Consider the following 17,237-nt stretch of genomic DNA (forward strand, 5'->3'; position numbering starts at 1 on the left):
AGGGGACGCTGCTTTATAACGAAGAGACGCGCTAGCGTCTTTACAGAGGACGCCACCCGGGTTGCCACCGGTGCCGGTTTTATCCGCTGCCGTGGGAAGAGCGGAGGTCTTGGAGGCTTTGAGGCAGAGAGGGCGCTTGGCTCCGTGGCGTTTGGGAGCGGTGGGCCAGCCCAGGCTGCCGCCTCAGCCCGCGTCGGGCCCGGTTTGGAGCGGCGGGAGCGGGGGAGCGGCCGCGCGGTGGGGAGGGTCCCCCGGTGGTCCCGCTGTCCTCCGTGTCCAGGCCTGTGGAGGCCGACCAGGAGAGGCGCCCGTGGCTGAGGCGTCCGTGGAAGCCGCGGCTCCTGTGACGGGGAATTTTAGGGAACGCGTTGCCCTGTACCTCTTCCACAGCGGTTCGCGTCTCATCCGAGCCTGGAGAGGAGGAGGTACGAGGGAGCCCGAGGCAGGGCGGACATGAGCTGAGGGGAAGCGTCGCCATGCGGGGGGGGGGTCACGACACGCAGGGGTTTGCTGAGGGGGGGGCTGAGCTGCCCGACGGGCTTCAACCCCGACAGGGTCTTTCTAGAAACGTCCCGAAAAGAGCTGGAAGGCAGCTGTCCCTCTTGCGTTTGGAAGAACGTCGGCAACGACCCTCCGTCCCCGCCTTCCCCCCCTCCCCGGGCGGGCCTCGGCCTCGGCCTCCTTCCCGCGTTGCCCGGGCAGCGGGGCCGGTGAGGCGGCGGGGACGGGGAGGCCGCTGAGGAGGAGGAGGAGGAGGAGAAGGAGGCGGCCTCTGAGGGGTCGCCTCGGCCGGCTGGGTGCTCCCCACAGCCGCGGCCCGGCCCGCGTCCTCCGGCCATTGTGGGCTCGGGCTTCGTAGCCGGAACGGCCGGAGCCGGTTTGGGGTGAGGGAAGGGAAAAACGGGCAACGGGATCTGAACGGGGGGGGGGGGAGAGAGAGAGGAAGGGCGGGTATGGCGTGAGGGGGGCAGCGGTGTGTGTGCGGGAGGTTCCCTCCGAATATCGGGAAATGCTTTTTATTTATCGTCAGGGTGACCGGGCGCCGGCACAGGTTGCCCAGGGAGGTTGGGGAGATCTCCGTCCTCGGAGAAATTAAAAAACTGCCCGGACAGGGTCCTGGGCAGCCGGCTCTGGGGGCCCGGGGGATCCCCAGAGGTCCCTGCCACCCCCAGACCTTCCCTGAGACTCTCTGAGTAATGGCTTACTAGCGAAAAGCAGGTCTCATGCTTTTTTTTTTCCCCTTCTCTCTACATTTTCTGATTAGTTTTTTTACTCTTTTCTTTGGCTGCTTCCCAAGGGCGCGCACACACACGTGTGTTCCTTCCTCAAGGCTTTTCTGTTCTCTACCTTATCCTGAAATCCCCAACTTCTTGCCTTCAACTTCAGTCCCTCGGCTGGAGCTGCGTTTTTGAATTGTTGCTGAAAGTGCGTGACCAATGTAGTAATTAAATGCACGCCCTGAAGTCTGTCCCCGATGCAAATTTGCCGCGCTGGAGTAATGAAGACGCTGTGCTCTGTCTGCGTTTTTCCAGAAATGAAGTTCTAAGCATGGTTTGATCCTCAAAGGAGCCTTGAGTCACAGCAGACCCATTCCTCCATTGCTGACTTTTTTTTTTTTCCCCCGCAATACGGGAAAATTCACATGATAGGGGGAGAAAGTCACCTGCCAGGTCTTCTTATTTTCATCTTAAAAAATTAAAAATAAAAATCTAAAGGGATAAAGGATGCTGTTACATTGATTCCTTTCTCTATGCTGTTGCTTTTACTGCTTTTCCCTTCTGCAAACAGCTGATACGTTTTCAGCTCTTGTTGCTAAATCAGCTGAAGTAGGCTGTAGTTTGTCCTTGAAAAGATGAGGAGAGTGCCCGGATTTCCCACCAAACGTACTCCATTGCTATAATGGGAGAAGGACCATACAATAACCTACATCTTTTCCTTCTTTTGGATCCTGGGGAACAGGATTCCTTGCAGCAAATAAGTTACATCCTGAATGAGACAAACCTACCTCTAGAGCTGTATGAGCAAAGCGCTATGTGTAGTTGCAGCACATGTGAATGTTCTGTTCAGCACTGTAATTTTTTTGATGTAAAGTCTGCCAGGAGCACAAATTAGTAACTTTTTGCTACAGTGTTTTTTGAATACGTAAACACAGTAGAAATTTGGTAATCTGCAAGTAAGTCTGTTGGTTCTTTAGTAGCCCCAGCTGTCGAGTAGGACGGGAGAGAGTTTGGGTACAAACACTGTTGGCCCCCATGTCCACACACAGTTTTTCATTCACTTTCTGCATCTGTGAACTGCTGTTTGATTATTCTTTCTTTCAGGTCCTTGTAACTGAACACAAACGGACCATGCCTCTTCCAGAAACCATGTTTTGTGCTCAGCAGATCAAAATCCCCCCTGAGCTACCTGATATTCTGAAGCAATTTACTAAAGCTGCTATTAGGACTCAACCTCATGATGTTTTGCAGTGGGCAGCTGCGTAAGTATGACGTTCACGTAACGATGTAGTGCTATGCGTATGGACCCACAAAATCTCACTGCTCCTGTTTATTGTACGGTGGAGCTGGCTTTGAATGTTAAACCAACCTCGTTATTGCATACACGCTTCTGTGCATTAATGCAGCATGTAAGTGTTTTAAAAACAGTGTAGTACTTGATTTGTTTTCTGTTTCATTAAGGTTTAGGACTGGCATATTTCTGGAACAGTTTGATTTCCATACAGGAAAATGCATCTTAATTTTTTTGTTATTAATTTCTCTGTCCTGAAGACCAAACTTTTTTTTTCTTTTTCCCCTCCTCTCATGTGAGACTTAATTCTTGGAATTTAAAGGAAACCTAGAAAATAGCTTTTTAATTCTTAAGCTTGCTTAGGTTTCTTTTTTTTGTTTCCAGGAACAAAACTAGGGAGTCTCCTTAAACGTTACTGAACTGGGAAAAGAGCCAGAAAAGTTGCAACTTTTGGGCGATACTCCCCATAATAAATCTCTCACTGTAAAGTTGATTTAACATATTTAAATGTTTCTTCTTTAACTGCTTTTTCTTCTTTTACCTCAACTGCTCACTATCACTTTTTCCTGTTCTATGGTTTGTGTGGACAAGCTCTTGAAAGGTATCTGTGAGATGTTCTCAGTTGGGGGGACTGAAAAACACCCATACTGTGTCCATGAGGGAGAGGAGGCTGTTTACAAAGCCAGGCGGGAGAAGAACTGGGGCAGAGCAAGGTCTGAACCTGGTAGCCACGCAAGGCAGAGCAAAGCTGTGGTTTCACATGCGCTGTCGGTGTTGCAGTGCTTGACCCTGTGAATAATCAGATGGGGAAATGGATCCAGCTGAAAAATAGCCCAGGTGTTACGTGTACATACATACTGTGCATTTATTTCTGTACAGTCACACTAACTCAGTTCTGCAGTGCTGCTTGCTGTGCATTTTGGCACGTATTTGCACAGCATGGGATAGCCTGGGCACAGACGTGGGTGACCAGGGCAGATGAGGGAGGATGAGTAGAGAAACCCTTAAATAAGACCTGCCACTGACTGAATGAAAACTAAGTTTTCCTTGCACGGTTCAGATTGCTGGCCAGTTACAGCAGAGGTGGTTGCTCTTAAGGCTGTGGCAGCCTTATAATTAAAAGGATGTGCATCTAATTCCCTGTCTGCTCTAGTCTTAAATTTTATTTTGGAGTGGACAGAAATAGCAGAAAGGCTGATGAGGGAGTTGCAGCATAAATAGCCAGTTGTGCTTTTCGGGCAGTGTGTGAGGGGAATGTTAAGCAAATGAGCCCTCAGGTGCTCCTCAATCAAATGGGAAAAGCCTGCATTTTGGTTTGCAAGCACACTCTGATGTTAATAAATCACGTTCTGCCTTTGCCAAGAAAGGCTGAGTATATCATGCACAAAATAAGTTAAATGTCTTAAGAATTATTAGAATGTCGTAAAAAGGAGCGTGTAAAGCCTAAAGATTGAGGTTTCTGCTAAAAAGAAAGGTGGTATCTGGGCACGGGGAGATAGGAGTTGTGTGTGCGGGCAGGTAGCCGAATGCTGCCGCTCCTGTGCAGGAGCGTGCAGATTCATTGACTGAACTGTCCGAGCGTTCACTTCTGTGCAGCCACAGGCATTGAAGCGTGTTGCTCTTCCCATTCACTTAGGTATTTCTCAGCGCTGTCAAAAGGCGAGCCCCTTCCTGTGAAGGAGAGGATTGAAATGCCTTTAGCAGCAGAGAAAACAGATGCTGGTTTGACCCCAGGACTCCTTAAAGTCTTGCACAAACAGGTACAAACAGGTCTTTATCAAATGTACGATGCTATTGAGGAATGCTGATGCATTGGGGATGATTGGGGAGACTGAGTGTCAAGTATTTGATGTATTTTGGGGAGAGACTGCATTCTTAGTTTCATTCGGGTTTTCAGAGTTCTTATTGCGGTACCATGATTTCCTTTACAGCTTTCTCCCAAAGGCACGGTGAATGTTGCAGAACTGAAGGAAAAATGGAAGCACTTGTGCTTGCCAGAGGAGCAGCTGAAAGCCATCCTGCAGCTGGGCGACTTCGGCGAGGAGGTGGAATGGATGAAGGTTCTGGCACTTGGGTGCAGCGTGCTCGGCGGGGTAAGTTCACAGCAGGAGCCCTCTTATCCAAATGCAGACAGTCATATATGATTGTATATGAGGTAGACCAAAGAACAATTAATGCAAGTGGACTTCGGGGAATGGTGATTGCTTTTGTGGCAGCTGGTGAAGCGGCTTGCCTCTTTACTTCTCTTCCCCACCAGCTTTTGGTCCGGGGCACTTAACCAGAATGAGGGCTGAGTCCTCAGTTTACTGGGATGGCAGTAGAAGAGCAAGCTTGTCCGCAGGGAGCGTGGACCATGAGAGAGAGGATGATAGAGGAATGATGCTTATGGCATCGGTGTAAATGTCCATAGAGGAGAACTGGAGGGAGAAATTAAAACATCAATTTTTAATTGATTGTGTAGTCAATTAAATTTTCACAGAAGCAGTTAATATTACTAAATCTACATTTAATTCTTTTAATGTCAGTAATAGAGTCTCAGGAGAGCGTTTCAACAGAATGAGAGATTATAAAACACACTAAGCTGATGTTCTTCTGAAGTATAATACTTTTAATGATTTCTGCAGTAGAGAAGAAGGGGTACTAAAAAGAAAATTCATGTTAAATAGTATTTTGAGAATGTTGCAATATCTGGAAGCCCTGAATGTTGACCTGTCCTGGTGATGCAATTGTGTGTGTGTGTGTGTATTTTTATTCATTTCAACTGTGTATTTCTTGATTCCAATCCCCCTCCCAACATGATTTTGTAATTTGAGCTCTTAATTTAAAAAAAAGTAACAGCAACATTACTAATTTAAAAAAAAAATCAAAACAAAAACAGAGTCACAGGAACATCATTCTGATGCAGCTAGACAGACTAAATTTAGATCCATCTATTCATCCTTTCAGACACTAAGTGAATGATTTGATTTCAGCTCTACATAATGAAACCTAAACTTCAGTTTCCTAAACCAGAGAGGAGGACACACACAAGAAATCTACGTTCATTTCCTGCAGCTGTAAATTGTGTTCATAGTTGAATATGGTCACAGTTAAGATACAAGAGTAGACAGGTATGAACTACTTAAGAACACCAGTCACCTGAAGTATCTTTCTGTAAAGCACTGATGTGTTTTTACAGCCTTGGAGAAATGACCACACGGGTAGCCTGTTAAATTGTCTTTCAAAGGTGGCAAAATTAATGTGAATAAATAACTTTGCTGCATTGTAAGAGACAGAGGGAGGCAGCTTGCAGTGGCAGGAGCAGGAAGGGCAGTAGAGGGGTAGCAGACTGCGGAGGGTAGTCTGCTGTCACATAAGCAGGTGCCTCTCCTTCCCCAGAGAGGGCTCCTGGGGAGGAATTACATTGAATAAAACTGCTAAAAGGTTATAAAATGACACTTCTCTGGCCTGTGTTTGAGATCTGGAATAGGTATTGCATTTATTTCAAATATTGCTGTCCTACTGTTAGGAAATACTTATCTTTTTACAAAGTCATCGCTTGCTTGTTAATGAAGAGGTAAGGATAAATTTTGAAAAAATATTCCTACGTGGGCTAAAAAAAGGCCTGTGTGGATTGGGGTGGTGGTGGTGTTTCTTTGTTTTGATGGCATCCAACCAGTCTTTGACTGAATGAAGCTCAATGTTGAATTTTTCCACGTTTCCCTGTATAGCTCAGCCAGCGTAGGGTACTGGATTGTAGACACTATTGAATAAAGGATTTTTTCAAAGTAGATTTGGAACTAATACTTTAAGGCATGTTTGTTTTTAAGGGAACTCAGATGTTACTGGGCTTTGACTAAACTGAAATATTCTTGAAATGCTTTTTTGCTTTTCTACTAACTACTAAAATGGAACTTGCATACAAATAGGGAGAACAGTAGATATCAGCACTCCTAAAAATTAATATCATAATAAAAATCATCAAACCCATATACATTTTCTGGGGTTTGTAGATTTGTCTGTCTTAAATGCTGCTGAGAATTCATTTAGATCCATTGAGATAATAAACACACACACACACATATATATCTCACTAGGTATAGTGGTGCTGGAGCTTTTGCAGTAGCAGAACAGAGCAATTGGGCCATACTGGAGACAGAGCTCAGACTACCCCATGCAATCTTTAAATATGATGGGATTATGGTATTTTTTACTCCTGTCTCTACTAGAACTTCGTTAGTTTCCATCCCTGGACCTGAACTGGAGGGTAAATTTGGGGTTGGAAACTAGGTAATGATGATAAAGCCTTCATCTCATTTACACTCACTTTTAGTGGCTTACAGTGTGGATTTTGTCATGGTATGCAAAGGATGTTCGTGGCTCTGATACTGCCCCTCTCATTTCTTGAATCCCCTGCAGTCCTTACTGAGTTCAATGAAACATGCCTGCGAAATCTTAACAAGGGACCCAGAAGGTGGAGCGGCTCGCGTTCCCTTCGAAACATTCTCGTTCCTTTACTCGTATTTGGCCAGTATCGATGGAGAGATACCAGAGGAGAAAACTGAAGCGTTCCTCCATGGAATTAAAGAACAAGCGTAAGTAGAAATCTGTGCATGGAATTTTACTGTATTGATCACCTCTGGGTTCTCCATAAACCTTTAATTTCAGGTGAATAGTCCATCTTCACTTTGGGCATAGTCATGATGACAGGAGTAAAGGTTGTATCAAAAGTGTAGATGTTTCTGTAGATGTTTAATTTATTACAAATTTTAAAAAACACCTTCCCCCCATCCCTCCCTCCTTCCCAGGCTTAACTCCACTCCTGATTTTCTCTACCTACCCCCCCCCCAGTAGTGCAGGGGGACAGGGAATGGGGGTTGGGATCAGTTCATCACACGTTGTCTCTGCCGCTCCTTCCTCCTCAGGGGGAGGACTCCTCACTCTTCCCCTGCTCCACCGTGGGGTCCCTCCCACAGGAGACAGTCCTCCACAAGCCTCTCCAACATGAGTCCTTCCCACAGGCTGCAGTCCTTCAGGCACAGCCTGCTCCAGCGTGGGTCCCCTGCAGGGTCACAAGTCCTGCCAGCAAACCCGCTCCAGCACGGGCTTCCCACGGGGTCACAGCCTCCTTCGGGCATCCCCCTGCTCCAGTGTGGGGTCCTCCCCAGGCTGCAGGTGGAGATCTGCTCCACCGTGGACCTCCCTGGGCTGCAGGGGGACAGCCTGCCTCACCGTGGTCTTCATCACCACGGGCTGCAGGGGAATCTCTGCTCTGGTGCCTGGAGCATCTCCTCCCCCTCCTTCTGCATTGACCTGGGGCTCTGCAGGGCTGGGGCTCTCACATGTTCTCACTCCTCTCTAGCTGCAGTTGCACAGTTTGGGGTTTTTTTTCCCCCCTTCCTAAATCTGTTCTTCCAGAAGCACTACCACCGTTGCTGATGGGCTCAGCCTTCGCCAGCGGTGGGTCCGGCTGGCATCGGCTCTGTCAGACATGGGGGAAGCTTCTAGCAGCTTCTCAGAGAGGCCACCCCTGTAACCCCCCCGCGACCAAAACCTTGCCACGCAAACCCAATACACTTAGATTGCTACCAGCTCCATGTCCATGGGAGCATAAAAATGTGTGAGCACACAAATGAGCTGACTTGTTTTGGCATGACAGTTACCAGATTGACAATTTTTAGTAAGAACCACTTTTTAATCACACCGCTCTTCCTTGTGGTTCATATAAACCTTGTATCTTGTCCAACACACTAGGATTTACCATGTTAAAGTGTTGTTCTAAAACATTTGGTTTGTTCCTTTCCAGTGACCAACAAACTGGCATGGTGCTGCTTAGAAACTTTCTGACCCAGCCCTCAAGACCGTTTTGATCAGCCTACTCTTCAGCACCAGGTGAGAGGAAAAAACACAACAAATAAATACAGGCAAGAAAATAATTTGTGTTCAAAGGACCAATATTTGTACATTACAATACAACATCCTCTACTCTGGCACTTCTTTATCCCACTCCTGCAATCACCCTTCAGTGGATGTTAACTGAATACATGGTTATACTGTTCTCCTGCCTCCCAAATACTGATGCTCACACCTAGGGTGTGATACCTTCACTCACCCGTTTACACGGAGTAGAAGGTATTTGGTATGGATCTTCCTACCTGTACTTCGTAAGTAAGTGACTGATTGTAAGAAAAGAAGTAAAACACAGGATTAAATTGAGAGAACACGGGACAGCTATAATTGGTGCATTTCTCATTACACTCCTGGTAGCACTGACTTTTTTTTGACTCTTACACAAATACAGCTTATCTTTTGACTGCCTTGTCTGCAAGAACACACTCTACTGAAAGTTTTACGAAGCTTTACTCAAGAGAACTTCATGAGAACCCTGTGGCTGAGCTGGTAGAAGAAACATCAACTCAAGAAAGGACTGCAATGGTTCTGTATTGTTCCCCCTCTCATAGGACCCTTTCAGAACTTAAGTATCTTTTCCCATTCTTAGATGGACTTGTCTAATTAAGGACCTGTTTCAAAGTACATCTTGTTTTCTGACAGGAAAAGTTACTGCATTTGTCATGTAGGTGAGTAATGCCTGCCACAGAGTTCAGCTTGGGTTTGGGTTTGAGTTGAACAGCTGTACTAGGTACAGAAGTCTAAATCAATCAGAACTAGACTAAGTAGTGACAGTTAATCACACTTAATTGCAGAAATGATTGAGGTAAGAGACAGGATACTAGCGGCTACAGTAAAACTGGAGAGGCCATTGCCAGGGAAGGCCAAACCGAGGAGCATATGGAGCACTGTTTCCTGGCAACTCGCTCGGAGAGAAGGAAGTATTGTAGGAAAGATGGATCTGCAAGCTTGTTCTTTTATAGTCACTGACTTCATGGAGGTGACAAGCTTGGCTGATGATGACTGACCTTGCTGTAGTAGCTTGTGTGAGGAATTAACAGACCTAGAAACTGGTTATGATAAAAATCTCACTGAAGTTAAGTGGAATCCTCATGCACACCCTTACTACATACCTGCACATCTTACATCTAACTTTTGTATCAGCCTCTATCACTAATATTTGTACGATAGTCTACAGCATGGGAACTCCTCCTAGTTATTTCTGGAAGGAAATGGGTATTGCAGTCAGCAATATTACACTCCCCACTAGTTTCTGTGGAGAGCTAGGTCCTCGTCATCTTTGCCAGATGACACTGATCCTAAATTTCTTTGAGCATGAGCTTGGGAACAGTAACTTTCCCATTACTGTCCTTTCACCACTAGCTGCAGCTGAAGATGTTTTAGCCGGTTGGAGAACTCTGAAGTCTCCCTCTGGTACCTGCTGTAACTGGGCAGTAAGTGCTGTCCTTGCAGAACACAGCTCGCCGAGGTGACAGTGTCAGGGGAGGAGAGGAGCTCTCTTCATGCTCCTTGCATTTGTAATTGATCTGAGACTCCAGGGATGAGCTCTGTTCTATATCCACTAACTGTGGGCCAGGAAGGCAAATCGGTACAGCCTCTCACAGATTTCATTCTCAGCCTTGTCAGACTGAACTCAAACAGATGAGAGAGATCAATATAATTTATGAATAGATGCATTAGTGTTACAGATTTACACACTTTCTGGTATATACTGCTTCCATCCTGACAAACCTTAACACGATTCCATTTTTGTCTCCAAGCACAGCTGTGATGCAACACCAACATTATGGACAAAGTGTTACTGTCCCTGGCACAACAGCGGTAACGGTAGTTCCTGCACAAGTAATTTTTTGAAAAGCTGACAAAATAATCAGGTTCTTGTTTCTACTTTCTTCTTTTATGGCCGTGATACTTGTCTTCATCCCTGAAACAAAACCACAAACATTGTGTGGGCTGTTAGGCTCAGACTGACAGAATCTGAAGGAAAATAAAAAACTAACTTGGAAAATAAAACACTTTCATTAAATGTAATCATGTCCTCTTCTAAGGAAAGAAAGCAGTTTACTTTAAGACAGTTTATTTCCCATGCTGTTTTAAGCAAAGCCTTGTCATGCAATGCCATAGTGGCAATTAATTTAGCATGAATCGCATCACTGCATAATGAAGCCAATTTTGAGAGAAGCAATCATTCCCATCCCTGCAGTAGTTTTCCACAGCATTTCTTCTGCATGACATTTAAGTCTTTGCTCAAACCCAGGTCCCAGACACCTACAGTCTTGCAGATACAAACATGCACTTGTTGATGGTATTAGAAGGTGTGGTCTAGATTTGTTTTCTTTTGCCTAAAAGTATGTCCAGAACTACTGAAGAGCAACAGCATTGTTTTGAAGCATCTGCCATGGAAAAGCTAGTCAAATGATCATACGTATATGTTATTAGTGAAACAAATAACTCTACTGACTAAGTCCCAGTGCAACCTAGAGCAGAAATCAGCATTAGACAGGATGAGCACACTTAGCTGGTTAAATGGACAATACGTCCCCCTCTGCGTACATTGATCAAGGAGTAGAACAGCCTGTGACAGTACTGCGCTAATCCTGTAGTGCGCTGTTGGAAGTGTCACCTTTCAGATGTGAGAGTAAATTCTGAAGTCTGGATCACCATTTCTGATCTCACAGCATGTTCTGTTTAGTATCAGTAGCCTCGTGATGCTGGCTTGTTATACAGTATATGAGATGAGCCTAGCTTTTAAATTGGGCTAGATGCTCTAATTGTCTGCACTAAATTTTCATAGACAATGGCTACGGCTGCCTGATTCAGAAGCAGGAGTCAGCTGTCACTATTGATGCTCACCTCTCTCTTTTTCTCCGAGAATCTCTGTCTTTGCCTCTTTCACGACTCCGTTTTCGTTTATTTGGACTCCTGCTGGCCTCTCTCCTGTGTCTGCTGCGTTCAGTATCCTTACAGCTTCCTCCAGACTGCCGTGAGTCCACTGAAGCTGACCGACGGTCTTCCTTTCTGGAAAAAAGTTATTTTATTCAATAAAAAGTTTCACAGTCATTATTGTGTTCAGTATCAGTTTTGTAATATAATGACCTACTAACAGTGTAAGACAGAGGACATACATACCTCTTATTAAGCCTCTCTATCTCCCTAAGAAATACAATACCTCCCAAAAGAGGCCCCATGTCCACACTCTTATATGTGCACATCTCAGCACACTGTTTAATCCAGTTATTTCTTACAAACACTGCCCCTCAGTCTCATCATCTCTGCTCATGAAAGAGGAGACAGTAGAAGGGGTTCATTCTCTTTTGCTTTAAATCCCTGACTCTTCAACCACCTGCCTTAAGCTGCTACCTACAGTCAGAGAACCCAGCAAGCCTGATCTCCTCTATGTTTTTTACATTTACCTCCATTTTAATGCTGAAAACAAACAGCTCAAGTGTCACCTTTTAGTTAGTTTGTTTCAACAACACGTTCATCTCGAAGATCTCCTGAAGCAGCACAAATAGACTCTCACTAGGTCATGATTCCATTATTTCAGCGGCAAATGTTTGGAAGAGTGTGCAATGTTGCTTGACGCAGGAAGAAATATGTATACATAAACCACATTCCCAGTTAGCACAGCAGCATTCACATTGATAAGAACTGTAAAGGGTCCCCAGATTTAGTAAGTTATGAAAACCTTTTCTCTGAGGTATTTTATATTCTATCTACCATAGCATTTCTGTCACATGGTAGGGAAGTGGAAGAAATTGTGTACTTGTATTTTCAAGTGTCCTTCTGTCCCTAGCTATCACATATATATGCAGCATTTGGATACCGGAGGAGTGCTATTCATTCCCCAGCTCCACCAGAAACTACCTGTTCCCCTGGATCCCTTGGAACTTGCCTCCTTACCCCTGAAAGAAAGGTAGTAATTCATTTTTCCCCATCTTTCATGCAGACAGAGCTTCTCAAGCAAGAGTGTAACAATTAGTATAAAATAAACTGTGCATATCTCTCAGCCAAGGTTGGTGTATGTCCTTTTGGAAAGGGGTAATAGGATAACATTACAGACTATCTGGCTGCTGACATCCCGGAGGAATTTCCCAACTGTGACATACCTTCCTGAAGATTTTGACTTCCCTCCTTCACATATCTCTGCATTATCCAGCCTATTCTCCTCCTGCCAGTGATTGCTGAGTTCTTCCATATGCACACCAATCACATCCCGAATCACCTGCAGATTAAGATAGATTAAAAACAAACAACATAAAAAGCAGCATGTCATGGTAGTGGCCTGAACTAGCAACTAGACAGCAGAACGTAAACATCTCAAAAAATCCCCCAAACACCAAAAAACAACAACAAAAAAAAAAACCCAAACCAAAACCCCACCAACCCCCAAACTCTACACATCAGATGTTTGAACGGAAAGTCTTATTTGCAGAAACAGGTATTTCAGCATAAATTTAAATAGCACCATTTTACAATCGACAGTCAACTGTATCTTGCTGGCATTTTCACATTCAAAATTTCAGTCAGAAATGCTCCTGTTACTTGTAACTTGCTGCAACAAACCAAAAAAAGACTCCTCTGTAGTTTGCAACTCTATTAAGGCAGGGTACAAGAAGCAGAGAGAGAGACATTTTCTTTGTCTGAAGGGTATATCATTGTTTATGCTGATAGACAACAAGCACTTCTGTGCAAAAAACCTCTTTATTTTCAGATCTCACCTCAGTGTAAGACTTCTTTGTTATATGAACATTCTTAGCCCTGTATGACTGCCGCCGCCTTTTGTAGTCTCGCATTTCAGCCAGAATTTCAAGATGGGACTTCGGACCTTTCTGACTATCATCTAGCAAAAAATTGGAAGTAAAACAAATGGTCATTAGCAGGACATTAGCACCTGCAGGTACGCAAGTCTGGTGCTTTAGTACTAAAAGTCTGAAACATAAAATATATTGTGTTCTTTCTGAAGTTTCTCTGGTATTTAGTAACTATTATGAATTTGGCACAAGCTTCCTCTCCAACCTTCTTGCTGGCTGTTTACACAAAACTAAAAAGCCACCAAGCAAATGTTGTTATGTGATCTCAGTCTCCCAGCAGTGATCCAAATCAATATATGGGCTTGCGATTTGGTCAAATGCCTACAAAATACTGGCCATAAACACAGATGCTTACGTTGCACTTCGTACAAACTGGCATGACTCAACAGGGATGACAGGCCTCAGTCCAATGCACCCAACTGCCAACGTTTCTTGTTCAGCTTTTACTCTTAAGTGATCTTTAATCTCATCACCTCTTATAACAAATACTGTTCCAAGCTGCGCAGTTAAGTTGGCAACATTAAGCAACCTGAAGTCAGTTACAGCAAAGACAAAAGATCCATCCGCTAAGATACACACAATATGCGTGTCCAGAGCAGAGCACTGAGGCTTTCTCAGAAGGAAAACATGAAGGATAGCAAACTAGTGTTTTCTGATGCCAAGTCTTCATTGTGGCTTTTAAGACAGTATGCTTTTCACAATAAAAATAGCACAAGCAATTCTGTTTGGCTTTTGACAAAACTCATCTAACTACACAAAGTGAAAGTTCTGAGCCATAAATTCAACAACAGATTGTTCTTCAAACCTTGGGTGATTTTCGCTGCTAAATCCACAAAGAGATCGCTGTCATTCTCCGTTATTTGGGATCTAGACCTCTGTTTCTTTGTTTCCTCAACAACATAATCATAAAGAGCAAGGCGATCAGCTTGAGTCAGGTCACAGGTGAAACGCTTGTGATTTTGAGGAACTTCTACAGGCAGTAATGAGTAAGACCCTGGAGGTTGAACAGACACCTGTTATTAGTAAAACAACATAGTTATACAGGAAAACACTGAGAAGCAAAACAAACAAACAATGCAGTAAACACCCATGCTGTTTTCATCCTTCCCCATCATACCTGTAAGAAGTTTCATCCTTCTTAATTTGAAAGGATAAAAATTGCTCAAAGAAAAAAAGGCCCAAATCCTTCCCCTGCCCCCTGCAGGCTGTATAACCTCTCTTGACTGCTTACACTGTTAGTTATGGGTTTACATATACTTTGAAGGGATCATACTAAATTAGGTCAAAAGAACACTCTGCGTTGTCCCATCAATTTCAGCTCTTGGCTTAGAAGATAATGCAAGAGAGAGGCGGCTGAAGCTCTTAACTTTTGGGTTTGTCTTACTCCTAAAATTTTCTGTAAAGTACTAGCTGCAAAATACCTGTTGTTCTGCCAGCAAGAATGAAAGCTTCTAGGAGACTAGGTAACTGGGCACTGTGCAGATCAGTCTCACTCACACTGTCACTTTCTCTACAGAGCTTTTATAATAGACTGCCACAGAAATTTATAGCTAAAAGGGCCACAAAGGCACTTTCAAAACGCTCCAGATTAGCTCAGATAACTAACTTTCGATTTATGAAAACAAACACACTGACTGCCCACTCTTCTTTCCCCAAATGATCAAGCCGGTACTCGCTCTTCCCATTCCCCAGTTAAAACACATATCCTACAAACAGCAATAAATCCATTCTCAATTCATTGCAACAGCAGCAAAGTGACTTCCCTACAGATACTGGTTGCAGTATTCCAAGATATTGCCTGCAGAAAAGCATTTTACTCGCGAATGTTCAACTTCCCAGAAACCATTGACCCGACCTCCGTACTCCTGCTCCCCACAAGGCACGATCCCAGACAGACACAGGTCTCCAGGCAGACAGAGGAGCCAACGCATATGACACGGTGTAGGTAGGAGCCTTCACAACAGCAAAGCTGCTGCTTCTCTAGATTATTCAGCACTTAACGGAAGCTGGGCAATCTCTCACATCCTGCTTTCACTAAAGACACCAAAGAAGAGGAAGAAGAGCCACAATAAACCCTACAACAACAAACCTAAAATACCAGATTTCCTCATTACTGTACTTGGAGCCTAAAGCAGAACTTTTCTAATCCGAACTACAGATTTAAACACAAACACTAGAATTTTATTTTCAAAATGTACTGTTCTGACAGGGTCATAGAAGCCCATAAAAGCACTCTAATAGTTACGTACTTGTGATTTTACAAGAATGTCATAACTTGTGATTAACACCAGCTTTCCTGTCCTATTATACGGCTATTCTAATAGTCTAAAAATGGTTAGAATTTTTTAAAGACAAAGAAAGAAAATTACTTCGATACAGTTAGTCAAAAGGAAATTTACAATGGAAAAATACTTTGCATTTGTTTCTGTTGACAAAGACTTTAAATTAAACAAACATTTCCAAGTCAGTAAATTTTACACTAGGCCAAGACACCACAATGAAAACCACCCCAGTACAGTTTTAGTGTTATCTTCAGAGAAACACAAGCTTGCAGTGAAAACCGGATAGCAAACACTGGCATCTAGTGGCTCACTGATGCAGCTCTGCGATGCACCACCTGATAAAGGGTTTATGTTTCTTCTCTACTTGGATGTGCTTGTGTCAAATTAATGAGTTACCACTTCCCTCCAGAGGAAAAGCACCCGACGTGCTCCAAGCGCAGTGCCCATCACAGGAAAGCTCCTTCCCAAGCAAGTGACTGTTAAGGCTCCATTTGCTATGCCAGCAAAACAAAGACAACATGAAAAACTATGCCTGAGCAAGCACTGCTGTATTTGACTTGTCAGGAAAGCAGAACAAATGCACTTCTCCTCCTGCACATGTATGTTTACCAAACTAAAGGACTACAGACAGTAAATGCTGCATCTTTCAGGTGTTGCAGTAATTTCCAAACCATATGCTGCAGCTCTACAGTGGTTTCTATAGGTAGCCCTACTTTTCTACTCTGTCTTGGTCTGAACTCTCAAAGAGAAGCATTGCTCAGTCTTAACCTGGTCCTCAGACTGGTCACAAAACCCACTGAAAAATGAAACATAAAGGAACAAATGAGCTGAGAGCAGTGGCAAAGGACCACATCATATTTGCAGATGTGTCAGCATATTTCTTATACAACCTCTTAAGACAGTCTTGAAACAATCCAACATAGGAATATGCATGTGTTTGGGTTTTGATCTGAGGAGTTGTGGACAAGCACATACAGCTCTCATCTAGCAATTAATCCTTAAAGAAAACACTACATGAAGAACAAGGCTGGACGCAGCATTAGAAGAGTTTGAGCCACAAAGAGCACAAGAATAATATCAGAAAATGCAGGCAGAAAGTAAAGCGTAGGTAGTGGGATGGGAAGTGAAGGACTAGCGCTTTAAGAAACGCCTGAATTTTGCAGTGGTGATTTTCCAGTCCTGAAAAGAACTATAGGCATGAGCACAACAGACTCAAATTCTCTCATCTAGTCGCCCCGAGTAGAGAAAGTAGTTATGCTCCAAAATAGACAAGGGAAGGAATATTAAAAATAAGTAAAAAAAATTCCTCACAGCAGTTCGTAAGTAGAACGAAGGAAGCTGTGAGAGTGGAGACAAGAGCAGCTCTCCACATGAGAGCTGACAAAGTTGTCTCAGTATCTGCTTGCTACTTACCTTCGCTGTAGCCTGTGCCTTCTTTCGCACTTTGAGCTCTAGCTTGCTTAACAATGTGAAACTGTAGATCTTTATCTGCAGACAGAGAAGACAAAAATATCACAGAACTTTTATATCAAGTACTTGGTAGGGTTAGTCTTTATTCCCTAACCTCTAGTATGAGACTTATGGTATGTTACAGAACATCGTAGTTTTATTTATGCATAAGGGATGGTTTGAACTAAAAATACCATTTTAAATTATTCCATATTTGAACTGAGGGGAGGGAAAAAAAAACCAACAACAGAAGTATTTCTGGGTTACAGGGACATGAAAAAATAAATGCGTGTAT

The 17,237-nt window shown here is 43.9% G+C and overlaps 2 protein-coding genes across 5 annotated transcripts in view; one reads left to right on the top strand and one right to left on the bottom strand.

The window, feature by feature from the left end:
- The first annotated feature begins 730 nt into the window (after positions 1-730).
- ROPN1L (rhophilin associated tail protein 1 like) lies at positions 731-8,889 on the top strand. 2 transcript variants are annotated; one of them, XM_069808858.1, is made up of 7 exons: positions 731-884; positions 2,322-2,479; positions 4,145-4,268; positions 4,440-4,601; positions 6,907-7,082; positions 8,294-8,379; positions 8,789-8,889. In XM_069808858.1, the coding sequence occupies exons 2-6, from the start codon at positions 2,349-2,351 to the stop codon at positions 8,355-8,357; spliced, it is 657 nt and encodes a 218-aa protein (XP_069664959.1). In that variant the 5' UTR covers positions 731-884; positions 2,322-2,348; the 3' UTR covers positions 8,358-8,379; positions 8,789-8,889. The 2 variants fall into 2 exon arrangements, with proteins under 2 accessions (XP_069664959.1, XP_069664958.1); XM_069808857.1 differs by having other exon boundaries at positions 8,294-8,889.
- SNRNP48 (small nuclear ribonucleoprotein U11/U12 subunit 48) overlaps positions 8,143-17,237 on the bottom strand; it is a 48,631-nt gene continuing 39,536 nt past the window's right edge. For all 3 annotated transcript variants that reach the window (XM_069808854.1, XM_069808853.1, XM_069808855.1), the window contains 6 exons: positions 16,907-16,981; positions 14,017-14,205; positions 13,119-13,240; positions 12,507-12,622; positions 11,251-11,415; positions 8,143-10,321 (listed from right to left, as the gene is read on the bottom strand). In XM_069808854.1, coding sequence (XP_069664955.1) covers positions 10,282-10,321; positions 11,251-11,415; positions 12,507-12,622; positions 13,119-13,240; positions 14,017-14,205; positions 16,907-16,981 — 707 coding nt within the window. In that variant the 3' untranslated portion in view covers positions 8,143-10,281. The remainder of the gene's footprint in view (positions 10,322-11,250; positions 11,416-12,506; positions 12,623-13,118; positions 13,241-14,016; positions 14,206-16,906; positions 16,982-17,237) is intronic.

The sequence above is a fragment of the Haliaeetus albicilla genome, chromosome 21 (genome assembly GCF_947461875.1).
Source record: "Haliaeetus albicilla chromosome 21, bHalAlb1.1, whole genome shotgun sequence".
Taxonomy (NCBI): Eukaryota; Metazoa; Chordata; class Aves; order Accipitriformes; family Accipitridae; genus Haliaeetus; species Haliaeetus albicilla.